This window comes from Sciurus vulgaris (genome assembly GCF_902686455.1).
Source record: "Sciurus vulgaris genome assembly, chromosome: 12".
Classification (NCBI taxonomy): Eukaryota; Metazoa; Chordata; class Mammalia; order Rodentia; family Sciuridae; genus Sciurus; species Sciurus vulgaris.
This window is the reverse complement of record NC_136473.1, coordinates 555462-580804: the sequence shown is the minus strand read 5'-3', so window position 1 is coordinate 580804 and position 25343 is coordinate 555462. Positions and strand designations below refer to the sequence as shown.

General features: G+C 63.9%; 2 protein-coding genes across 2 annotated transcripts in view; one reads left to right on the top strand and one right to left on the bottom strand.

Annotated features, from left to right (window-relative positions):
- Positions 1-25343, top strand: part of PGBD5 (piggyBac transposable element derived 5) — a 140637-nt gene that overhangs the window by 55791 nt on the left and 59503 nt on the right. The gene's annotated exons all lie outside the window — the stretch shown is intronic.
- Positions 3830-25343, bottom strand: part of GALNT2 (polypeptide N-acetylgalactosaminyltransferase 2) — an 80166-nt gene continuing 58652 nt past the window's right edge. Inside the window, exons 7-16 of the mRNA XM_079107635.1 lie at positions 23380-23501; positions 22194-22281; positions 20431-20518; positions 19921-20024; positions 16920-17046; positions 15252-15344; positions 14971-15054; positions 13260-13386; positions 9550-9669; positions 3830-6036 (exon numbers count right to left, since the gene is read on the bottom strand). Of these exons, the coding sequence (XP_078963761.1) occupies positions 5881-6036; positions 9550-9669; positions 13260-13386; positions 14971-15054; positions 15252-15344; positions 16920-17046; positions 19921-20024; positions 20431-20518; positions 22194-22281; positions 23380-23501 (1109 nt within the window). The 3' untranslated portion in view covers positions 3830-5880. The remainder of the gene's footprint in view (positions 6037-9549; positions 9670-13259; positions 13387-14970; positions 15055-15251; positions 15345-16919; positions 17047-19920; positions 20025-20430; positions 20519-22193; positions 22282-23379; positions 23502-25343) is intronic.

Below are 25343 nucleotides of genomic sequence, written 5' to 3'. Positions count from 1 at the left end.
CCTCTGCTTCCACCCAGAGATGCCAGGGAGTCCAGGATGGGTCCTGGCTGAGCTCTAGGATGGGCGTGCAGGCCACCCCACAATTGATCTTCCCAAAATACAGCATTTAAGTCACCTATTTATGTGTCGGGGGTTCAAGGAAGCCCATGGAGGATGCCAGTACCCTCTCCTGCACATGGAGGAGGGCAGACCCAGGAAGTGCCGTGCCCGACAACTCCGGCTGGGTCAGACGTCTGCTACGACCTCCAGCAACCATGGCACCCTGGTCTCCGAGAGGAAGGCCCGCTTCTTCAGAGGTCGCCTACCTGTAGCAGTGTTCTCCAGGCCGAGCGTGGGCAGAGGGGCTCCCGAGGCTGTCTTCAGGCCCATTCCAGATGCCTGTCCCGGGACCCTGTGCTGACCACAACACTGGGCACTCCAGGCCTGGCACAAGCACCTCTGGGCAGCTGCCCCTGGCCTGCCAGAGTGCCCCCAGATTCACGTCCGCCCCACAAGCACAGTCTCAGTCCCACAGCATCTGTTGAAGTCCCAAATCTCCAGAACCAGCACCTGCGCCCAAGCTCCCTCTGTCCACAGGTCGCAGCAGCAGCCTCCCATGCCACCCTCCCCTGGGAGTCCCTCCACTGCCCCTTTCCTTCAGAGTTCCTCCCTGCTCCCGTGGGGCACTCCTGGAGGTGGGCCCTAATTTGGTGGTTCTGCCCGAGACCAGGGCCTTCCCTCTCTACAGCCCCTCAGAGGCCTTGCACAGACCAGGCAGGCCCAGGTGGAGCTTGGAGGCAGCGGGCAACGTGTGCCCTGCGTGTCCAGAGCTGGAGTCCAGGCCAAGACTCCGAGATGCTTGCTCTGTGGACAAGGCCTGCTTCCAGCAGGCATGCTCCCATCCCTCTGGGTGCAGGGTGCGTCTAGAGGCCCTGGCCTTTATTCTGGGGCCCAGCTCATCTGCCCATTTCACCTCCCAGGCAGCTCGGCATGGAGGGGAGGTGGCCAGCCACATCCTAGGGCCCAGAGCCCAGGCCTCACGGCTCACTGGTGCTCGATGCAGGGGCCCCCCGGAAGCCCCTTGGCCCAGCCCAGCCTGCCCAGGGCCCCGCCAGCTGCTCCTTCTCAGGGACGCCAATCAAGTGCCTGCTCCAGTCTCAAGGGTGATCTGATCCTCTTCTACCTCAGAGTCAGGGTCAGAGCCCAGCACAGCATCGCTGGACCCTGGGCAGTCTCCTGGGCATGCCCAAAGGACACCTGTTTCCAGCACTGTCCTGGCCCTCCCGGTTTGACATCACAGCAGGGGACAAACCCTCCATGTCAAGCGGGGTTCGGCAGAGACCAACCGACGGCACACACACAGCAGGGCAGGACCCAGCTGCCCCGAGCCTGGGGTGCTGGCTGCGGCTCTGTCCAGAGGCCCGAGAGCTGCGCTGCGTGTGCAGTCCTGGCATCCGAGGCCCTGGAGCTCTGGTGTTCACGGCAGGAGGGAGATGGCCCTCCACTCCAGGAGGGGAACAGTCTTTTGGGCCTCCCGGGGTCCCTGTGGCCTGGAGGGTGCTGCCCATATTGAGGGCCACCCACCCCACTTGGCCCACACCCAATAGGCCAGCCTCTTCTGGATGCATCTCAGACACTGTCCCCCAGTGACACCCAAAACTAACAGGCACGTCACCGAAGCTCCAAGGAGCCACGCTCACCCACGGGGAGCAAACTCAGGTCCAGACACTTCTGGGCAATGGTGACCCTCCACAGTGGCCCTGACGCCTGGCGTCCCCACTAGCACGAACGGGGCCAATGAGTTGGGAACTTTGATGACACCAGCACCGGCATTTTTGCATGTGGATTACTACAGGCGCTTCAAGGCATCCTCTGAGCACGGGGTTCCTCGGAAACCATAGCGGGAAGAGGCAGCCGGCAGCACACCTGTGGGTCGGGCTCCGTCCTGATGCCGGGCAGCTCCCTGTTCATGAGTGGCCTCTGAGGGCAGGCCATGGGGAAGGCGGAAGGTGGGGGGCTCCGCAGCTGGTGTCTCTGGGAGCACACTGTTGGCTGCTCATCGGCACCGCCAGAGTCCGTCCACATGCTTGATGAGCGGCCACCCTGCCCTGTCCTCCTGGCCAACAGAGCCCAGCCCCTGGCAGGGACCAAGGGAGGTGAGGCTTCCCGAGCACCTGAGCTGGGCCTGAGGTGCTCGCAAGGCGCGTGATCAGCACTGGGAGAGCACGCGGGCTGCGCGTGTCTGGGAGCGCCTGCCCGTGCCAGGGTGGAGGGGCGCAGGTCGGTGGGGCCTGTTCAGGCCTCCTGCCCCTGGGTCCTGTCGTTCGGACGTCTCACTTGAGCTCCGCTGGGGACTTCTTGGCTTGCAGAACCAAGAGGCTCCAACAGGCTCCAGCTCTGAGGGCCAACTCATGGGAGCCCACGTCCGCCATTCCTGGCCTGTGCCCTGCATCGCCAACGAAGACCCCCAGGGTCTTGACACGACCTCCCGGAAGCCAGTGTCTTTCTGGAACGTCTTTACTCTGAGTGGGACTTGCAGTGACCACGCTGCACACAGCTGGCCATAACTGCAGTCAAGTCGGCTCCACACCCGCCCCCTGCGGGGCTCTCCTGGGTGGGCAAGGACCAGGTGCAGCCCCCAACCCCGGCACCCTGGCCTGGATGCTCAGGTGGCAGATTCCTCTCTCCTTCTGGACCCGAGGGACACAAGGTCTTTGGGAAACATGGCACAGGTGATTTGCAGGACACGTACAATAAAGTTGGACAGACGCTGAGTGGGCAGTTGACTGCAGGCAGCCGGGTAACACCTTTGTGTCGCTGTGACAAAGCACCTGGAGACCCTGGTCACCTCCCAACAGTGCCACCTGCTGGGGATCAACCTTCGACAGTGCCTTGGGGACCTCTGTGTCCTTGCTGTGACATACATAACTATCAGGAAAAACTTTTTTTTTAAGGCAAGTCCATGGACAGGAGACACTGAGATTTTGTTTTTCTGGTTGAATATTTTCTGAAATGTGAAGTCATATTACAAAATCAAATAGCTGAGTTTGGTTAGAAGTTTCACGAAAGGCTTGTGGCTCTGGCCCTTGGTCCAGCAAAAGCCTTCTCCTGCTCCCTGCACAGACCCAGACCCGCCCCCTCCCAGCTCCGCAGTGCCACATCCAATGCCCCCTGCAGTGCCTCGCCTGTCCCATCAGTGGCTTTCTCTGTGTCCCAAGGGTGGACCCCACCTGGGATGACCTCCCCACATGACCAAGTTCCAGAGTCTTCACAGCCTGGCAAACTCACCCCGGAGCAGATGCCCACTGAGCACAGCACTGCCGTCCACTCTGCTTGGCTCTGGGCCCCAAGGCCTCCTGGTCTCTGATCACAAGAGTGGATCAACCTCTCTCGCTGCCCACGCAGGAAATGCACACACAGCCCTGGGGGACCCGGCGCACACCACCAGTAACAGCGGGGCTTCTGTCCCTCGGACGGCAGCAGGGCCCACCTTTAGGTCTCAGCGATGGAGCAGGGGTGTGGCACGCTCCAGCATTCCTCCATGTCACCCACACCCTTCGGGCCAGTCACTAGGTGACTGGCCAGCATCAGCTCCCCCAACAAGCCTGTGGGGTGCGCTCACGCAGGGGCAGTGTAAAGGCACCTGAAGACCCTCGGCAGGGCCCCAGCTGGCTGTCCACGCCATGGGCACATAGCACAGGCCTGAGCACGCCAGCAGGTGGCCTGGACAGCAGCAGCAGCCAATGCTGGGTGTGCCCCACAGAGTGACAGTAATGGCCACAGCCTGGCCCTCACACCCACACACACACTCTGGCAAGACCAGACGGCATAGCCACCAGACAGCAGTATCTATAAAGTATCTTCTCTTTATTTAAGTTAAACAATCTCAAGGATGGTTTCCATCTATAAAATGGACAAAGTACAAGCTCTGTACAGCAGTTCTTTTTAAAAATCAACTGGAAAAAAATTACCAAACTATATTCTGAATTTGCAAAACGTACTCACAGACACCGTCGCTTCAGCTTGCACCGGCACAGGATCACCACAGGGAGATGCTGCCCTGCCACTCCCCAGGGCTCGGGGAGGGTGGACAGCCTGATGACCGAGAAGGCCCGCACACACAGGAAGTCGCTTTGGCACACTGTCGCGTAAACAAGGCTGCTCTGGAGGGCCCGCTTAGCCGCCTCTGCTCCCAGCTGTCCAGGACTCGGCCAGAGGTGCCCGGGGTCCAGACAGCACACGCGGTGCACGTGCGACCAGCCCAGCAGGGGTACAGGCGTGCCCAGCAGGCCCGATCTGCCCCACGTCTGAGGCCTGTCCTCAGGCAGCAGGGGCAAGAACAGAACCCAGTGCTGCGGGCAGTGCCCGCACAGGCTGGTGCTGGCCCTCACTCTGGGTCTGTTGGCAGCCTCACACCTGCACTGGGAGCGGCTTTCCTCAGCCCTGCACTGAAGGATGGAGAGGTGTGGACGTCATCTGGCACGTGGACACTGTCTGCCTGGCGGGGAAAGAGCCGCAGACAGCCCCCAGCCAGGCCTCACGAGGGCCTGGTCACAGCGTGCGCACTGTGGGCTCCTGAGGTGGAGGCCAGCAGGACTCCCTCTCCAAGCAGCATGGGAGCACCGGCAGACTCCAGCACCTCGACTCCTGGCCTCTGAGGCCCAAAGGGGCCTGATGTGCACGTCAGAGGCGCCAGGTACCCGGGTGCTTGTGTGGGAAGGCAGGGGGCAGGCAGTGGCCACGTCAGCAGGGGCTGGGCTCTCAGAATGGGGGCTCGTGAGGCAGTGGGCTCTGGGCAGCATTCTGAGTGAGAGGCTTTTTCCCATCCCACTCCAGTGCTGGCCTTGGAGACTGCACAGGACCACAGGCCCCTGCCTCCCACCCACGTCTCCAAAATATGCGGCATTGCTTGGTTTCGTGTCCACCCAGCTCTACCCAAGGGCCTGAGGCAGCCATGCTGCATGGAACAAGGGGACGCTGGGTGCGGCTGGCACGCCAGGGCTCCAGGTCCACCTGCAGGTTGAGGGCGCAGCTCAGGGAGCCCTGAAGGCCTGGTGTCCAGGTCTGGGGTCAGCATGCGCCCAGTGCTGGTGTGTGTCCCAGTGCAGCGTCTCTGACCCGCCTGCCACGGGTGGCGGGGTCCTGCTGGCTCACACTGGGAGATGTGGAGCTGGACTGTTTCTCCCCTCAGAGAAAAAAAGTTTAATTAAAAAAACCCAAAACATACTTGCCAAAATAAGCAACCTGTCCAGGTTCACAGACACCGACAGATGAAAAGCAGATTCCCAACACGCAGCGAGTCCCAAGCTGGAGGCCACCAGAGGGGCCCTGGGGGCCCCGCTGGCCACCAGAGCACCTATAGGCCAATGAAGTTCCAGGGGACAAAGGTGGCCACCTGGCCTTCCAGCAGAGCGGCCCTCCCACGGGTGACAAGATGGCGACCTAGGAGACCACAGGGAACTGGCCGCAGCTTTCTCGCATATGTTGTATTTAACGTCCCACGGGGAAGTGAGTTCAGACACAGCAAGCCGTCAGTGAGGAGGGTGAGCCTGCCACCCGGTCACCATGGGGACAGCAGGGCCAGTGGGACCAGGGGCAGGTGCAGAGTCCTCCCAAGCCGGGCCCTGCCCCTCCTCCTCTACGCGCTCCAGTACTCCTCCCGGCCTCAACACGGCCCGTCCTCAGCTGCCCAGCATGTGAGAAGTGAAGGCGGAGGGGCGGGTGCGCCCGGCGGGCACGGCTCTCCTCCCTGCTGCCACACGGGCACGGCCCGCGCCTCTGGGTCCTCTGGCTTTCAGACCGTGATGGAATACTGAGGTATATAGTTTCGTGGAAAGTTTAGGAAACATGATCGATAAGGTGACGGCCAGCCCGACGGTGCGCAGTGGGGCATGGGCACAGCTATGGCTGCAGGTTGAGCGAGAACTTCCACTGCTGCGACAGGGCCGGCCCACACACCTCCACGCTCAGACCCCCGCTCTTGGCCGTGCGACTGTCCAGGCACAGGTTGCTGCCCACATGCCTCAGCTTGGAGTTGCCCTCGATCTGCTCCCACCGCTGCAAGAGAGGAGACGGCACCAGTGAGCCAGCCGCAGCAGCCACGGGCCACGGGCCAGTGCCCCTGAGGGATGCGGGGACCCTGCCTCCGCAACCCGCAGCCTGGGCGTGGCCCTGTCCTCCCCTCGGCCTCCCCCACCTGCCTGAGGCCCCAGCACCCACCCAGCACTGCACACAGGGATGGCCAGGGTCCAGGAGGCCACAGGCACCTGGCTGTGGAGCCCCTGCTTGAGGCTGGGTTAGGCAGGGGGCAGATGCGGTGAGGAGGGGCTGGTGCCGGGGCTGCTCCCTCCCTGTGCCTACTCCACCCTCGGGGAAGCTCTGGGTGGGCCTGGGGCACAGGGTGCAACTGAGCTCACGCTCACCCAGACCCCACAGCAGAGAGCAGGGTCCCTGAGAGTCTGCGGGACCTGTGGACTGGCCTGGCCCCGCAGCTGAGCCAGAGCCAGAACAGCCCATGAGCACCACACGGGCCACGGCGCCTCCCTCCCAGGGCTCTTCCCTCAGCAGAGGCCAGGCCTGACCACCCCTCAGGCCAGGCACCCCAGCCCTCCCGGGCTCCTCTGCCCCTCACGCCGGGCACCCCAGCCCTCCGGGCTCCTCTGCCCCTCAGGCCGGGCACCCCAGCCCTCCGGGCTCCTCTGCCCCTCACGCCGGGCACCACAGCCCTCTCGGGCACCTCTGCCTCTCACGCCGGGCACCACAGCCCTCCCGGGCACCTCTGCCCCTCAGGCTGGGCACCCCAGCCCTCCGGGCTCCTCTGCCCCTCACGCTGGGCACCCCAGCCCTCCGGGCTCCTCTACCCCTCACGCTGGGCACCCCAGCCCTCCGGGCTCGTCTGCCCCTCACACCGGGCACCCCAGCCCTCCCGGGCACCTCTGCCCCTCACGCTGGGCACCACAGCCCTCCGGGCTCCTCTGCCCCTCACGCCGGGCACCCCAGCCCTCCCGGGCTCTCTGCCCCTCACGCCGGGCACCACAGCCCTCCGGGCTCCTCTGCCCCTCAGGCCGGGCACCCCATCCCTCCCGGGCACCTCTGCCCCTCACGCCGGGCACCACAGCCCTCCCGGGCACCTCTGCCCCTCAGGCCGGGCACCCCAGCCCTCCCGGGCACCTCTGCCCCTCACGCTGGGCACCACAGCCCTCCGGGCTCCTCTGCCTCTCACGCCGGGCACCCCAGCCCTCCCGGGCTCTCTGCCCCTCACGCCGGGCACCACAGCCCTCCGGGCTCCTCTGCCCCTCAGGCCGGGCACCCCATCCCTCTCGGGCACCTCTGCCCCTCACGCCAGGCACCACAGCCCTCCCGGGCACCTCTGCCCCTCAGGCCGGGCACCCCAGCCCTCCCGGGCACCTCTGCCCCTCACGCCGGGCACCACAGCCCTCCGGGCTCCTCTGCCCCTCACGCCGGGCACCCCAGCCCTCCCGGGCACCTCTGCCCCTCACGCCGGGCACCCCAGCCCTCTCGGGCACCTCTGCCCCTCAGGCCGGACACCCCAGCCCTCCCGGGCACCTCTGCCCCTCATGCCGGGCACCCCAGCCCTCCCGGGCACCTCTGCCCCTCAGGCCGGGCACCACAGCCCTCTCGGGCACCTCTGCCCCTCAGGCCGGGCACCCCAGCCCTCCGGGCACCTCTGCCCCTCACGCCGGGCACCCCAGCCCTCCGGGCTCCTCTGCCCCTCACGCCGGGCACCACAGCCCTCCCAGGCACCTCTGCCCCTCACGCCGGGCACCCCAGCCCTCCGGGCTCCTCTGCCCCTCACGCCGGGCACCCCAGCCCTCCGGGCACCTCTGCCCCTCAGGCCGGACACCCCAGCCCTCCCGGGCACCTCTGCCCCTCATGCCGGGCACCCCAGCCCTCCCGGGCTCCTCTGCCCCTCACGCCGGGCACCACAGCCCTCCGGGCTCCTCTGCCCCTCAGGCCGGGCACCCCATCCCTCTCAGGCACCTCTGCCCCTCACACCGGGCACCACAGCCCTCCCGGGCACCTCTGCCCCTCAGGCCGGGCACCACAGCCCTCTCGGGCACCTCTGCCCCTCAGGCCGGGCACCACAGCCCTCTCGGGCACCTCTGCCCCTCACGCCGGGCACCCCAGCCCTCCGGGGCACCTCTGCCCCTCACGCCGGGCACCCCAGCCCTCCCGGGCTCCTCTGCCCCTCACGCTCTGCCCCCGGGCTGCTCCTGTGTGTGGTCTATAGTCCTGACTCGGCCTCCACTCCCCTCTGTGGTGCACACACGGGAACGCAGGAGGTTGTGGACCCGGCACTGGCGTGGGGTCCTGGGGGAGCCGCTCCTTAAGCAAGCAGCAGACACTGGTTCTGCCCCAGGAGGTGGCCGGTCCACCAGTGGTCTATGCCCATCTGCTGGCTATGGTGGCCGGGGCCGCCTCTTCCCCACGGCAGGGCTCGGCTGCACCTCAGACCCCACTCGCCTCAGGGCAGGCAGAGGGCCCAGAGCCTTCGAGGGCGTCAGGTACGGCTGGCCCAGGGCTGGAGAGGGCGCCCAGCACCTTCTACTAAGGGGCTGCCCTAGGCCTTGCGCAACACACTTTACATCAGACGTCCCTGTCCCCAGCTCCAGCGGAAACGCACTGTGGCCTGCTCGGGGACCGTCCCCACTGCAGCCTGGCCGAGTGCTGTGGCTGGGTGGCAACGGTGGCCTGCTCTCGCTCCACAGCCACTCCCCTGCTCCAGGTGCCGTGCGGTCCTGAACAGCATTGACAGGCAGCCTGGCACAAGGCTGAGCCCCGAGGACGGCCCGCTGCCAGGACCGGGGTCTGGGCCGAGAGAAGACCTGCGAGCACCTGCCGATACCGGGAGTGCAGCAGGGACCTGTCCTGGCCCCGTCCCCCAGGTGGTGCTGGGGCGCCGACCCCTGGCCTCGGCCCAGCTGGCCTGTGCCCCTTTCTCTGCACCTCACCTCGCTCTGCAGAGGGACTCGGAGGAGGGGCAGCAGCCCACAGGCACACGCTGGACGGTCCTCCAGGCCACGTATCTGTTGGCCACCGACCCTCACCCAGGCTTCCCAGGCTTCCACCAGGGAGCACATCAGACAAGCCCAGGTCCCGAGGTGCACCGCACAGGGACGTGGTGGCCATGCCCCGAGGAGCCACAGTGAGGGGCACTGCCCCGCCCAGACACGAGCATTGAGCCCGGCAGCAGCACCCAGTGTCGCTTGCTGCCCCCGTCACAGGCCCCAAGGATGCTGGTCCCGCCAGTCCCCGCCAGCCAGCCCAGGAGAGCCAGCCACACCAGAAGTGTGGTTGGCCGTGGCCACTATGAGCAGATGCCCTCCTGGCTCTCATCCACGGCCCAGTGTGGACCCACGTCCGGTCCCTGTGTGCACGTGAGCCACCAGGCATGGTGCGCCTTTCAACAGGAAGGACGAGTCTTAAAGCGCCGTGCCAGGTCACGGCTCCGAGCTCCAGAGCCGGGTGACGTCATGTGGTGGCAGTCACCTGCGCGCACACGTGCCACCCAACCACAGAGCTGGGGGGCGCACGGGGCCCAGAGCCCACCTGTCTGCTGTCGTTCTCCCGGCAGCCCTGCAGCTTGATGAGCGAGCCCGGCGCCCGGTCCACCACGGTGAGGCAGAGGTCCATGTGCTTCACCGACTTCTCCTTAGTCAAGGCCCACTCCTGGAACACAAGGCCAAGTCAGAGGCGGGTGTCCCAGCGAGACCAGCTGGACCCAGCACATGCTGGGAGGCCGAGGCCAGTCCGCGGCTGGGCAGTGCTGTGTTCGGCCTGCAGCTGGGTGAACATTGCTCGGGCACCCGGTGGCCACAGCTGACAGCATTAGCCAGGGTGCCTGTGGACACTGCTGCACACTCGGGCCTGGGTCTGACGAGTGCTCGCCCAGGGTCCCGCCCACACGCTGCCCACAGGGTTGGTCTGGAGACAGCTGGGAGACCGCCCGAAGGAGGAAATGGCAGATTCAGACCTCACGACGGAGGCCACCCAGAGCCACCGCAGCTCGCGGAGTCCTTGGACACTGACAATGGTCTGTGCATTGCATGTGCACAGGACTGACCTGCTGCCACCTCCAGGTGCACCTGGTGCCCCAGCGGTGCGCCCTCCGCACCAAAGTCCCGTGGGCTGTTACTCTTCCCATTTATAGACCAGGAACAGAGCCTGGGGCATCTGAACGGCCTTGCCTGTGCTTTAGAACGCTCCCCACCAGTCAAGGCTGGGATGGCCGAGGGACCCGCCACTAGGAGCGGTACGTCACCCAGGCAGGGCCACGCTGGGTGGGAGGTGGACCTTCGCAAGTCACTGGGGCTTGATCTAGTGGAGGGGATCCTCTGGGATCAGAGTGGCGAGGCCTCTGGCGGCTCCTACATGAGCCCAGAAGCTGCCGCCGCAACCTCCTCCCTGCACTCAGTCCCCACACCCACAGGATGGCCCCACGTCCCCTGCACCCACAGGACACAGCTCTGGCAGTGCCAGAGGGCTCCTGCGGGGGGAATATGGACAAGGCGCAGCATGCTGTCAGGAGGACCGGGGCACAGCCAGGACCACAGGAGGCTCACACCGGTGCCCTCTCCCCTGTCCCCTGGGGAAGGCTGGCGGGGAGCAGCCAGGGAAGGTGGACACCTGGGCCTCTGCAGGGTGTGAGACCGGGCCAGTGGCCTGCATCCCTGGGCCTCCATCCTGTCTGCTTCTGATTAGCGTTTCTTCAGTTTTGCTGTCAGGAATTCCATGAAAACCCAGCTCTAGGTCCAACAGATTTGGAAATGGAGCCTATGCCACGTTTTTCTGTAGAAACTTCCCAAACGGCCCTGTGGGCTCCAAAAAGCCCTGGAGTCTGCTGACAGCCCTGGAGGCACTCATGGCGGTTCCCGTGCCTCAACCTCCAGGAGTGACCAGGGCCTGCCGGGCCCAGACTCCTGCCAGCAGGCACCTGGGGGCTCAGGTTTACAGCCAGCCAGTGCAGAGCCCTCGTCCTCCACAAGGTCCCAATGGCTCCAGCAAGCCAACCTGGTGTGCACTGCACTGGCACCTCCGTGCGGCTGCCCCTGGACAGTCAGAACGTTTAGGAAGTGCCTTCTGAGCGGCCACTCTTGAAAAGCACACACAAGTCCCCATTTCCTGTGTGCTGCTGAGGCTCAACGCCTGCTGTACCTCCCCCGGGGAAGCCCCTCTGCCTCTCCCTCCTCCTGCATGTGGCACTCTGCCCGTCGGTTCAGAGACAGCTCGTGGCAGTGGCTCTACAAGGGGGGCACCTGGGCGGTGGCAGTGCCCCTCAGGCTTCCAGGCCCCAGCACTGCACCTGGATTTCAGTCCAGTAAGATAAATAAGAATGTACTTCCCCGAACCGCGTGTGAAGTCTGCATCCGCAGGTGGCTGGCAGTGGCCACGGTGTCAATACAGACCAAGGACATTCCAGGCCCAGCATAGGGACCACGGACAGGGCTGACAGGCAGATGGCCCATGGAGCAGGCAGCGTGGGGTGGTCGTGTGCTGGGTCCTGGTGCTGCCCCTGCACGTGCCCATGCAGGTCCTAGTGGAGCTGCCCCAGTGTGTGTCTGCGGCAGGTCCTCCTGCCGTGCCACAAATTTACCACCAACCAGGACCTGAGGCTCCAAGTGCTCTGACCAGGGACAGGTGCCGCCCAGCCAGTCACCAGTGGGTCCCATGCGTTGGCAGAGAGACCGCAGCGTACTGCCCAAGCCAGAGGCTTTGGGCCGAGGGGAGCATTCACAATCAGAAATGCCTGGTGACGGCTCTGTGCTGGTGAGGGACTGGGAAGGAGGGAGGCTGCTGCCCAGGGAGCCATGCCCTGCGGGCCTGGGAGCCGAGGACCTGGCCTTGCTCCCCGGGGCACGTGAGGGTAGTTGTAGGCAACACAGGACAAGAAAGGCCTCAAGCCTGCTGCCCGGGGGACGCCGACTGGGGAGCCCCGTCATGTACCGCCTCCCAGAGGGCCTCCGAGATGCCAAGGACCGGCCCTTCATCAGCTGGGCAGCTCAGCCTCGGGAAGCCACAGGCCACGGGGGAGCCTCACCAGCTGCAGGCTGGAAAGATCTGAGCGACTGCTGTGCTACCACATCTGGAGGCCAGGCCTCTCCGACTCGACTGCCGGCTCCCGGCGTGAGTGCTGGCTTTCCCGAGGGTGTTCCACATGCTCACTGTGCCTCATGGAAACACCAACACCTGCGTTGCTTCCGCCCCATCAACACCGAGGCCCAAGTAGGGGAAGAAACGCTCATGATTAGCAGGGAGGGAGCAGGGCTGTCATGGCGACAAAGCCATGCTGGGCCCAGCTTCGCCAGCCACAAGAGACTCTGCAGGCGGCACCAGCCTGGAGCCGCACATCAGCACCAGGGCTGCAGAGCCACCAGGTGCGGCGTGAGTGGGGCGCCTTCCTCCGCCCTGCCCAAGAACAGGACTGCTCCTCCCCTCCCCCACCCGTCCTCCCTCCAGGAGGGCCTCCTTCCAGGCCCTCCAGACACTAGAAGAACCGGAGACTCCTGCACAGGGCTGGAACCTGAAACTGAGGGACGCAGCCAGGCCCGAAGCCTGAAGCTGGCCCCGGAGCACCCTCAGGGCCCGAGGCCTGGGAGCGGCCTGCGTGTGCCAGGGCGAGGCTGGCCAGCCCAGGTTGACGGGGCCTGCCCTGACCCAGCAGAGCCCCCTGTGCCGCACCCACCCTTTTTAGGATGTCCAGTCCATGTCAAGTGGCCTCCGAGACTGAAGCCCAAGTGAGGACAGAAAACGGGGGACACACAAAGCCCCACCAACCCTCTGAGCACGCATCTGAGGAGAGCCTGAGGGTCTGAGATGGACACGCCACGCCCGTGCAACAAGCTGACTGCCCTCTTTGGTGCTCAGGCAGCGTGGAGCCAGGTGGGCAGTCCAGGAGGTAAGGGTACACACACCGCTCCAGCCGCAGAGCCAGAGCCGGTGCCCTGGGAGGCGCTGGGCCCAGCCATCTCTGCTTTGCAATGGCGGGGAGAGGCAGTGGGTTCCGTGCTGCCAAGGGAAGGTATGACGGCCTCAAACCCAAGCAGGTGGTGATTCGTGTCTGCATCTTACACTACAACTCCTAGTGGACAGCAGTGGGAGTAGCCACGGCTGCACATGTGGAGGCACCTGGAGGTCCTCCAAGGCCTGCGGCAGCCACCTAACCCTGATCCGTGGCCACAGAGGCTGTGCCCTGCAGAACAGGGGCACCCACACAGGGAGGCAGCAGCCAGGCCTGCAACCAGCCAAGCTCCCCCACCTACCTGGTTTCCTCCAGCATTGTGACATTCATAAATTCCAACAACACCATCAGCAAAATGTCCCAAGGTGTCAAGGCAGTTGGTTCCCTGCTGCAAGGCCCCAAAAGCTATGTCCTGGTGGTCTGGAACCCTGAAATTGCAACATGAGAACCTGCTCAGTCCTGCAGGACCACCAGTGGCCTTGGCATAGCAGCAGGAAGAGGAATGAGGCCACTGGCCAGGTCCTCCTTCCCACATGACCAGGCTTGGCTGGGCTCCTAACGCCATCAGGTGGTGAGCAGGAGAAGCTTTCTTTTTCCTTCTGTACTGGGAAGTTCTCCTGACACTCAGGTTGGCCTGCTGAATGCCACACAACCAGTCAGCTGCTTGGACCTTCCAGAGGCTGGGACCTGTGCTGGGACCTGCCAGAGACCAGCCCCCACAGCATGGCAGGGCAGCTCTGGAATGCGACTGGACCCCAGACTCACTGCATGCACTGGCTGTGGGGCTGTCGGATGAAGAGCATGCTCTCCAAGCCTCAGCTCACCACCCTGTCTAGAACCAGCGTGGCACGCAGAGCTCACTCAAAGCCTCAGCCCAGTGCCTGCCCATAGGAAGCAGTAAGTGGCGGCAATGTCAGAGAGCACCCCAGCAGGGCGCTGCTGCCTCCCTGGCCTGCAGGGAGAGGAAGCAGGCTCACCAGCTGATAAGGCATCTGACGCCTGAGACGTGGTCTGCAGAGCGCACAGGGCCCGTGTGCCCTGAGCCATGTGACCCTAGCGATATACAGCATCTCACGTGACCCACACATCACAGGCCACCAGGACAGTAAAGGCAGCGGGTGTCACTGTGGGCAAAACTCCCTGCTGTGAAGCCCCTTGGTGACGTGAGAGATGGGTCTGGGGGCCCCGCTGGCACGGCCTGTGAGCTCAGCGAGAGTGGTCCTTGGTGGGGCCCAGGCCTCGCCCTCCTCCACCCGCCAGTGCCAGTGCCACCTAATGCAGAGCAGAAGCTCCCTCTCCTACAGCAGGAGGCTCTGGAGAAGCCGTCCCAGTCACACAGGGGTGGCGCCAGTGCTCCCGCCCCTGTGCCAGGGACCTGTGGGCTGTGGTCTGGGACCAGGAAGACAGGTGAGTCCACAGTGCCACAACCTGTCTGAGCCCTTCACCCTCAAGTCCAGTGGCTCCTGAAACCTGGAAGAGACACTCATTTCTGGAGCTCATCACAGCACAGAGGCCAGATGTGGAAACAGCTCGGAAGAGTACTCTGCCATCACTGGCCCTCTGGCAGGATGCGGGGCACACGGAGTGACTGCCAGCAAGAGGGAGCAGGGCCCTGCTCTGCATCACTGTGAGGCCGTCACTTGCTAGCTGGCTTCGCTTCACCCCTCCAGTCAGCAGGGTCGAGGGCGAGAGAAGCCACAAGAGGAAGGGGCCAGCAGGCACGGTACAGGCCAGTGGCCCCTGAAGACACAGGTCCCTCTGCATCACTTACCCGTCTGTTACCCACGGGCAACCTCCCAGAATGAGGTGATGGGGCTGCTCCAGGGCTATGCAGAGGGGGGACAACCATGCAGGAGAGAGTGAGAGGCCACGGCAGCTCATTTGTAGAGGGGGGGCAGCTGGGGCAAGGAGTCCCCACCCCGATCTCTGGCCTGCAGTGTCTGCCACCTCCACACAGCCTCTCTGAGCACCTTTGCTGCTAAGACCTCAACTGCAGGTCCCTGGGCACTTACCTCAGCTCTGGGTAGACGTTTTCAAGGTACCACTTGAAGGGTCTGCAGCTCAGTTTCCTCCTGAGCTCTAGTCTGCTCTGAATGCTGGAGAAGAGAGAAACAAGACTCCTTCACACACTGTAAGAATGGAGAGGGGTCTGCACACAACACACACCGCAGGAGAGTGTGGCTGCTGGGCTCTGGACTGCAACCCCACCTGCCCCCACCAGGCCTGCGGGCCTTAAGCAGAGGCTCCTGTGGACAGGACCCCCAGCCACACGAGGAGGAGGAAGGACACTCACTTGCCATAAGGAACATTCCTGGCGGAAGGCACTGCTGCGTAGTAGAAGTTCTTGTACTCATCCATCCAGACCTCCGCGGCCCGGCGCGTGTTCCTAGAGACAAAAGAGCCCCCTGAGGGTGGTCTCCCGGCACCCCACCGCTCGCCTGTCCGCCAGGCGAGGGGCTGAGAGTGCCACTGGTGTGTGGCAACCGCAGCTGGCCAGGCCCACGGAGCTGCCTTCTGGCCTTGCAGCACGTGGAGCCAAGAGCTCAGGCAGCGCTGGAACCAGAGCAGGCACTGTCTTACGGAAGGGCGTGCTGCACCAAGGACAGAGCAGCAAGACCCCGGAGCAGCCACCGCCCTGCAGGGCCCGGCACGGGCTGGGAGGGCTGACACAGGAGATGCAAGCCAGGGGTCTGCTGGCTGCTCAGGCTCCCAGGTTCCCTGGGAGGAGAAGCTGCACGCTGGGCCCACCGCGGAGACAGCCCTGGGAAAGTCGCTCTGGGAGGTGTGCTCTGCCAAGGCCACCGTGGACAGCCCGGCAGCACGTCCACTCCCGGGGGTGGCATAGCCCCCCACTGGCCCCCACACCCTGGCCTCTTCCACAGAGGCCTCAGGGACAGGCAACCTTCCTTAGCCACCGTGGACAGGTTCCTGCTCTTCCAGAACAAGCTCAGCAGGGAGGCTACAGTGGCCCTTTAGGGTAATGCCCTGCTCTTCAGAAAGGCCCCTGTGGTGAGCCTGTGACCACAGTCACAATCCCTGTGCGAGGCCTCCATCCTCCTGTAGAGTGCACTTGTGTCATCTGTTCTGAGTGCAGGGACAATGGGCCACCCCCAGGGACACAGGCCGAGAAGGCCCTCAGCCTGGTCCTTCCACCCAGCAGACCACCAGGACTGAGACCCAGGAGACCGCATACCTCCAGCGGGCAGGAGCTGCGGGCGGGTGCACAGGGCTGTGTGTGAAGGGAGGAGGGTGCAGCAGAGGCAGGCCCGTGAAGGCCCCAGCAGTGAGAGCCACAGAGGGGCTGGTGGGCGGGAAGACCGGGTGTCCCCACTTCCCCGCAAGGGTGCCATTGATGTAGCACGTGCTCCAGTGCTGGGGCCACCGGGTCACAAGCCAGTGGCTCTCCTGGTAGGACGGGGCCCTGCCACACGGCCTTGCCTGGTGGGCCTGAGTGGCGGCCCCTCTGGCAGCTGAGCATCCCCATCAGGAGGATGACGGGATCAGGTGTGGGGTGCCTGGCCCTGCCAGCCCCGGTGCTCCAAGGCTGTTCAAGTCGCTCGCGTTCTTAGGAGACTAAGTCCTTCCGTTCCTAAAAGCAAAGCTGCCCTCTCAGCCCACCTGATGGACGCCCAGGAGCCACAGCAGGAGCCTTGTGGCTCTGTCGGCGCCCGTCCGCCCGGACTCCCCTCTGGGACCTACCGTGTTCCGGGTAGCAGGGAGGCGCTCTCGCCAGCCCTGCCCTGCTGCGCACTCAGATGGGAAGTGCCGGTTTAGTGCCACCACAGAAGCCAAGGACCTGGCGCTGCGAGGACAAGGCTCTGCGCGGGTCTCTCAGGCGGGCCCGAGAGGTCCCCAGAATCATGGCACCTGAAGACCACGGAGCCGGGGCCCCGGGGCCATGCCCATCTGCAGAGTGGTCAGTAGTGTCCGGCCCCCTCAGCCTTGGTCTCCCAGTACTTACCGGGCAAAGACGGTGCCACTGCCTCCCGGGAACGTGTAGGGGTGCTGCTTCCGGAACACATGTCCCACGCGGCTGCAGGGGATGATCTCCAGGCTGCCACCACACTGCCACACGCGGAAGGAGATCTCTAGATGAGGAGGAGACAGGGTGACCAACAGAGCCATGCCCGGGTGGGAGGCTCGCCTGCACCCACCCAGGCCTGCTCTCCCTGCTGGAGGAGCCCGAGGAGCAGCCCTTCCTCTAGGACCGTCCGGAACTTTCTAAGTGCACGAGTGTGACAGGCTGGATGGTCAGACTGCACAGTGCCATCCAGAAAGCACGTGGGGGCCATTTCGGATTTGGACCACCATCTCGAGACGGGGCTCTGACCGAGCGTGCCCGGACACCACAGCTGCTGATGGACGGAGGCCTGCGGGGCAGGTGGCCTCTCAGGCCTCACCTGTACTCACCAGGGCCGCCACCACTGGGGCCAGCTCAGGTGCACATTGGGCTTCACTGCTGGACATCAGAGGCTCTGAAGGCCACTGAGCCCCAGGAAGAGGCCCTCCCTACAACAGACACCATGCTGCTCAGGCCACAGGCCTGCAGAGCTCACGGCGCCTCAGACCACAACAGTGGCTGAGGACAGCGGAGAGACCCACAGCACCCACTGCCCAGGCAGGATGGTCCCCACGAAGGCCACAGTGACGGTCGCCCACGAGTAACAGATGGCAGAGTCAGACGTGACCTGGGGCCTGGGCACCCACGCTGGCAGGGGTGTGGCTTTCCTGACAAGGGGATTCAGCCAGCACCCGAGAACAAGGGGGTAAGGGAACCTAGCGCCAGCACCCGAGAACACAGGTGGCGAGGGAACCTAGAGCCAGCACTGCTTTGTGCACAGGAGACAGGTCCTCTGGTCAGTGACCAGCTGGGCAGCACAGTGGGCAGGAGTGCCACAGCACTGAACAGCCCAAGCCCAATGGGGCCTGGCGAGCCAGGGCGACTCCCTGCAGCAGTGAAGACACAGGGCTGGGGAAAGCGCTGGCCGGCAGGTGCCAGGCCCTGGGCTCGCCCATGTCAGCACCGCAGTGAACGCTTTCCCATGAGACCCCCAGGAGGAAGGTCCCAGCATCTCAAGGAGTAAGATCTAAACTCACGCCTTTAACTAGGGAGGCCCGCTGGGAGGCCCGGGGCCGGCTCAGGCTGAGCCCAACAGTGGCCTCTCACTGACTGCAGGTGGGGATGCTGGGTGGCACCTGGCTTTTCAGTAGGCCCTGGGGTCTGCCCTGGGGTCTGCCCTGGCCCAGCACAGCCTCACAGTGCTCTCTCCTCCTCTTTCCTTCAGGATGGGTCCTCATCTCATCTGGCCTCCAGGATCCCTGTCCTCCCCAGCAGGCGCCTGACTGCACAGGACTTACCACTGACCAGGAAAGGGGGGCACCACTCCACCTCCTGGGTGGCGTGTCGGAGGCAGACTGGGTTTCCTTGGGAGCGCCGCACCCTGCCTCCTGAGCCCCCACCTGAGGACTGCTGCAGGGTCTGGGCGCCCAGAACTAGGGGTCAGAGCCGCACTCAGGGCAGCTTCCTCCCCCACACTGCCGCCAAGGTCCTCGCAGTCAGCCAGGGAGGAGAAGATGCCCAGGCCTCGAGCCCAGCGGAGCCCCAGGGCCCTCCCCAGACGTTAGGTAGAAGCCTGAGAACCACAGCACTGGCTCCTAGATGGAGCTCGCCCTCTCAGAGGAAGCTCCTCTCCCCAGACAGAGCACCTTCCCCCAGACGGAGCACCTCCCCCCAGACGGAGCTCCTCCCCCAGACAGAGCACCTCCCCCCAGACAGAGCTCCTCCTCCCAGAAAGAGCACCTCCTCCCAGATGGAGCACCTCCTCCAGATGGAGCTCCTCCCCCCGATGGAGCTCCTCCTCCCAGATGGAGCTCCTCCCCCAGATGGAGCTCCTCCCCCAGATGGAGCTCCTCCCCCCAGATGGAGCTCCTCCTCCCAGATGGAGCTCCTCCCCCCAGATGGAGCACCCTTTCCCAGATGGAGCACCTCCTCCAGATAGAGCTCAACTCCTCCTACATGGAGCCCTGCTTCCTAGATGGAGCACCAGCTCCTGCGCAGTGGCCTCCTCAGGTGGGAGCACAGCTGCCACCCATCCTGCTCACAGGCCGCCTGTGCACTTGCCCACACATGCCCCAGGCAGGAGCCCCCTGCACCTGCACTGCTCCGCCCAGCCACGGGAACCTGGGGAGCCAGTGGGCTCTGGATCCTCCCCAGGTTGGCTGACCCTGCACCTCCACCCAAGCCCTGCCTCAGGTCAGGGTACCCTGAAGATTCTAGGAATGGAGACCAGCCTGAGGGCCCTCTGTCCCTCTGTCCCCACAGCACAGGCTGAGACAGAGCAGCTTTCAACATAAACCCGCAGGGGTCTCAGAGTTGAGGGGTTCCCACCAGCTACACGTCACCGTGAGACGATGGGCATTTGCGCTGGCGGGAACAACCCCAGTCTGTCCAGGGTAAGACCCTTGGCAGAGCAGCACCACGGCCCTGGCCATCTTCCTGGCACACCTGCCCATGCACCGGCGGGACTCCACACGCAGCAGCCCTGCAGTTCAGGACCCAAGCGCCAGGACAGGTGTGGCGAGGCCAGTGAGGGAGAGCACCAAAGCCCAGCAAGCACTTGGAGCCTGGCCACCCGTCCGAGCACACAGGTCACAGGCCACTCGACACCGTCAGGCCAGAGCAGACCCACGCCCTGGCGGTCAGAGGGACTGGAGGGCCCTGCCCTATGGCTTTCGCTCAGTGCGGGGAACCCATCGCGTGGTCGGGAAGGGATTGCTTCCCCATGTTGGTCAGTGCCTTCCAAACCCCAGGCCAAAGATCAGGTGGAGTTTGTGCTTCCCCTCAAGAACCCCTTGAGTTCTGCCCTTCTCCTCTGTGATGGGATGTCCTTCCTGGGACCCCTGGCGGGGGGAGGGGTCGTGCAATGTGGGCACCTGTCCAGGGAGGAGAGCCTCATACGTACCCAGGTTCTCTCCGCCCCACACATCCATCATCATATCGTACTTCCCCAGCTCCTCGAAGTACAGCTTGTCCATCACGAACAGCCCGCCAGCAATCATGGGGGTTCTGGAGAGGAAGAGAGGCCCAGGTCACGGCGAGCTGCCAGCACTGCCTGTCACACCTGGCCTAGGCTCCCTGACCACACACTGGCCTTCAAGTAGCATGGTCCTGCTGATCTTGTGTCCCACCACTGTCTCCAGATGCCTCCCCAGCCCCTGCCTGGGCTGCACTGAGCCTCCCTGTGAGGACCGACTACAGGTGGATGCTCGCTGGCAAGCTGTCCTGGGTGAGGCCCTCGGCCTTTCTGGGCCTGCTCTCCTCACAGAGTTGCGAGGTTCACAAGGCAACAGAGACATGCCTGTGGTCCCAGGCTGCAGACAGGCAGCCCGGGGCTGGCGGGTCTGCCTTACCGCTCGTGGGGCAGGGTGGGGCTGGGCTGGGCTGTGGCCTGCTGGGGCGTGCTGGCACTTACTTTATGGGGGCGACCGGGTTCCCCTGCCGGGACCTTCTCTGCTCAGGTGTCATGTAATCCCACTTGAACACCAAGTTCCAGTCGAAACCTGCCGGCAGCAAAGCAGACAGTGCTGAGGAGACGGGCCGTTGGCTCCAGACTCCCAGCCCTCATGGCACCGAGACGGCCGCAGGGCGCCAGACCCACGTGAAACCAAACCGGTGTGGAGGAGTGCAACTGGGCAGAGGAGCGAGCACACCGGCTGTGGGCGCCCTGACCCAGGAAGCCGCTGCAGCCAGTCCTCCAATGCCGTCTGGTGCAGGAGGGCAGCGTGGCCCAGCGGGGAGGCCTGGCCTTGCTGTGAGGCCCCAGCTTCCGTCTCCAGCACAGAGAGGAGCTGTGAGGATCCACATGCAGGTCCTTGGGCCATAGGAGGTGAGGAGGGAGGCCAAGTCGACGGCCACTGCCCACACCCTGGGGCAGGGATGTGTTCCTCCAGCTCCTGGGCCTGCAAGCTGGGCTCTCATGTCTCTAATCACATCTGAGTCCACCCAGTAGTGGGGACAGGGTGAGACATGAAGACCTCTACCTGCAGTGACCAGGGTGTCTTGGATGAGGACAGCAGCAGGGCCCACGGGGTGGGGGGCCCAGTAAAGGCCCTGAAGGAGGGCCGCTGCACTGGGGGCTCCCGGCATTGCTGCCTGAGGCTGTGCCCGGGTCTGCTCCCTGTCCGCACTCTGCATCAGGCGGCAGTAGACTTGTGACCCGTGGGTCGCCTGGAACAGGCCATTTTCCAACTGGCTAAAAACCTTAGGAGGTGGGACAGATGTCCTGTTCCTCATGAGAATTCGGGTTCTGAGCTGACCAGAGGACAGGCTGCACTGGAGCAGGCGCGAGGGCTTCCTGCAGGCACATTAGAAGAGAGCAGGTGGACCTGACCCCTTCCAGCCTCTGGGTCCCTGCGAGTCCTGCGGGCGGGCGTGCATCACAGCTGACGACCCCTCATGGGTGGTGAGGGGTGGCGTCCACGGACGCGGCCTGAGGCAGCAGGAGGGCTCCTCTGTGGGGCCTGGGGTCCTGCGGGTGTGGGGACTGTGTTCCTTTGATCTCGGGCCTCAGAAATGAAGGTGGAGTTCAACAGCCACAGGCTGGTGGATGACGGGGCCTATGTTCCTGTTTCACCATGTTTAGCGACACCCTGGCTCCAAGGTCCGACACGGCCACGGCCATGGAAGCTCTGCACCCTCGTCATGCTTAAGAGGAAAGGGGTCCTTCATACGCTGTGGCTGGTGCCCGGGGAGAGGACTTGGGGGCCACTCATGCTGTCAGGCCTACAGGAACCAGTATGGTCCCCCCGGACAAATGCTGCCAGGCAGGACAAAGGTGGCTGAGCCAGGACGGAGGGCTCAGAGACACGTGCAAGGGGCAGGATCAGCAGGACAGGGTGACCCTCGGGCATGGGCGATGCAGAAGGCCACAGCCCCTGGCTCCACAGAACCTCAGGTCTGAGGAGCTCTAGCCCTGCCGGTCAGTGGGGAGGCCTGTCGCCTCTGATCAGAAAGGAAAACACAGCGGCACTGAGCCATGCGGCTGGCGTGTTTGGGAGAGGAGGGGAGGAGGGGCAAGAAGCCAGGCCGTGGCCGCTTCCCGACAGCCCTGCTAGCACAAGAGGGCTTCCTGAGGCACACACGGCAGGGTGAACCGTGTCACTGATGGCAGCAGAGGACGCGCAGACACCTGGGGCACAGGATGAGCAGGGCAGGCGGGCAAGGATGGACACCTACCGCCCTTCAGGTCCGCAGAGGCCCCCACGTACTGGAAGTTGTCCATGTTGATGACATCGATGATGGGCGAGACGACCCGTGTCCTGTCCTGCACACGGAGAAGACCAGGGTCGACATCCAACCTAGCACACTGCCAGGACCGTGTCGGGCCACCGGGCAGCCCCACCTGCCCGCAGCCCCACCTGCATCCCCAAGACCTCCTCCCCACTCAGAACCCAATGGCAGCAGGGTGGGCAGAGGGGCAGCCTGGGTGAGAGGGGTCAGGGGGGCCTGGGACACTCGGACCATCTGTTCACCCGGCTAAGGTGAGGACCAGGTCCGTGGCTGGTCAGTCTCACAGTCCCACCACAGGAGATCTGGTCAGTCCCAGCCTGGGTGTGCGGCAAGGTGGCCCTGCGTCCTGAGGGGCAGGAGACCTCAGGCCAGGGCAGGCTTCTCTGGATGGCGTGGGCGGTGGGGGGGGCCTGTCCAGGTCCCTCCAGCAGAAGGCGATGTGCCGCGCTGCCCGCCTCTGCCCCACAGCAAGGCTCCTCTGCGTCCTTCCTCAGGCCCCCGACAAGCTCTCGGAAGAGGCTTGGGCAGGCGCCACAGCTGGAGTCTGCCCCTCCTCGGGCCCAGCTGCCTGCTGCGCCGCAGCCCAGCGCACTTCCCCACCCCTCTGGTCACCTTTGCCATCCCTCCCAAGGAAGAGTGTCACGGCAGGAAGGAGCGTCAGCGAGAGAGGCAGACAAGGACGGACGAGGCTCAACCCGCTCTGAGATGCTGCTCCAGGCGGGAGGAGGCGCCCGAGGGGCCACAGGCCACCCCGCGCAGCCCCGCCAGGCACTGAGTGACGACCAGCACCTGCTTCTTCCGAGAGCCTGGCATGATGGGCTGGGTGGGCACCCAGTGAGAGCCGAAGCTGCAGCCCCCAGTGCAGTCCCAGGGCCCTTGAGCTCCCAGAGGCAGCCGAGGCAAGGAAGCAGCTGAGTGAGCCCAGGCTGCCTTCAGCTGCTGGGTGTACAGCCCTGCGGTGCCCGCTGCCTCCTGTTCAGCAGGTGCTCCCCACGCCCAGGATCCGCAAGGCCCAAACCCTGGGGAGCAACGCTGCAGAGGACCGTCTTCCTCCAGCATCGCGGAGGCCCCAGCAAGCCCGAGAGCACACCGCCCGCGTCCCCCGTGCCTCGGCCCTCCGGCTCTGGCTCACCTCGGCCACCCGCTCCAGCAGCGGCTCCAGCCAGTGCTCATTACACTCGCAGTGGCTGTCCAGGAAGGTGAGGACCTTGGCTTGGGCGGCATCGGCACCCCGGACCCTGGAGCGCATCAGGCCTGCAAGGCAAGTCGAAAACACGTCGGGAGGGAACCCCGTGAGAACAGCACGGCCAGCCCGGTGACTGCCGACGCCAGGGCAGGTCCTGCCAGGACCTCTCAGCAGCTGCCTGGTGCCTGGGAAGGCCACCTCCTAAGAAGACCTCCATGTAACCAAAGCCTTGTGAGCCGGACGCGTGGACTCTGAGGAGCACCTCGAGCACAGCCATGGCACGTCCCAGCTGGGGAGCCGCCACAGCGACCACGCTGCAGAGACCTCCGTCTTCTGAGAGAAGACCTCACAGCCAGCAACGCAAAAGTCTGGGGCGTACAGAGAATCAGCGGTAGTCTGGGGCCAGTGTCACACATAGTGACCTGTCAGTAACACACACTTATTCTTCATGACACAAAGTCTTATTGCCCTGGTTGCTGCGGTCACAGGTGGCTTGTGTCTGGAGTGGACATGACATACACACCCAGGGAGGACAAGGGTTCCAAGTTCTTTTCAACGCAGTCTAAGGGGAGTCACAGTGACCCCGTGCGGTTGCAAGTGCCTGGGGCAAGGACAGAGGGTACAGTTGTGTGACTGCAGAGTGGCTCGGACCGGGCAAAGCCTGGCCTGGACCCAGAGCAAAACACAAGCGAATCAAGTTGCAGAGCTGGAGGGTCACCAGAAGACGGGAACCAGAGTGGATTCAATTCCGGAAAGCTGACCTGCCTGCCCTGAGGCCACATCCAGGGGGTGCTTCCTTCCCAAGGGCACACCCCCACCCCCGCAATGCCACCCTTCTGGCTTGAGGTGTCAGGGGACACAGCCCAGGATTTGTAGAGCAGCCAGCACTGGAGGAAGAGACCCTAGAAAGGAGGAAGGCCCAAACGTCAGATGATCCTACATGGACTCCTGAACTACCTGGCCTGGACCCCAAGAGGTCCACGAAGACAACGGTAGAGAACTGAGCTCAGCTGCCCCTGTCGTAGTGGACGCAGCTGACATTTCAGCTGCTATCGATCCCAGTGGACATACAGTTTTGAGTTTGAGTCTTGCCAAGTGAGAGAAGTCTGGAAAGTACTTCAGTTCTGTAGAAATCCAGAAGGGTCACATTTAGAAATGCAGACTAACGTCTCAGAAACAAAAGATTCACCAGGGCACACTCATCCTTACCAAGTACAAAGACGGGGACCTGTCAATACGCAAGAACAGGGTCACCACCAGTAACTTAACTGTCCCACCTAACAGAGATCAATACCCCTCAAAGGGAGAACGTGACCCAGTCTCTCCAACATACTATCCACAACATCCATCATAAAATAAAGAATAAGACGTGAGAAGACACTGGACAGTATGGTCCATATCTAGAGGAAAAACCCAACAGGAGCACCCCAGGTGACTCAGAGGCTAGGATCAACAGGAGTACCCCAGGTGACTCAGAGGCTGGGATCAACAGGTGAGGATCTAGAAATGGCTTTTATGACTATGTTCAGGAACTTACAGGAAGCAGCAGTCATAGGCAGGGAGTGAACAGGTAGGGACCCAGCAGAGAGCCTAAGACAGACACCGCTGGGTAGTCCAGAACTAACAAGAGAAGCTGAACGGAAGAACAGTTCCCCAGCTGGTCTCAACCGCAAGACGGAGGTGGCAGAGGGATCAGTGCACTTGAAGACAGGCCAGGGACACAGGCCTTCCCAGCAAATGGAGAGGAAAGACGTCGAGGGAAAGACCCAAGCGGCCTCTGGGGCAAGGCCATGGCACAACATGCAACCAGACTCTACCAACAAGGTAGGACGATGCTGGAGACGCAAACGGACGATTTCCGAGTGGGGTGGAAAACACCACCCTACAACTTCCCGGAGTCCCGTGAGGTG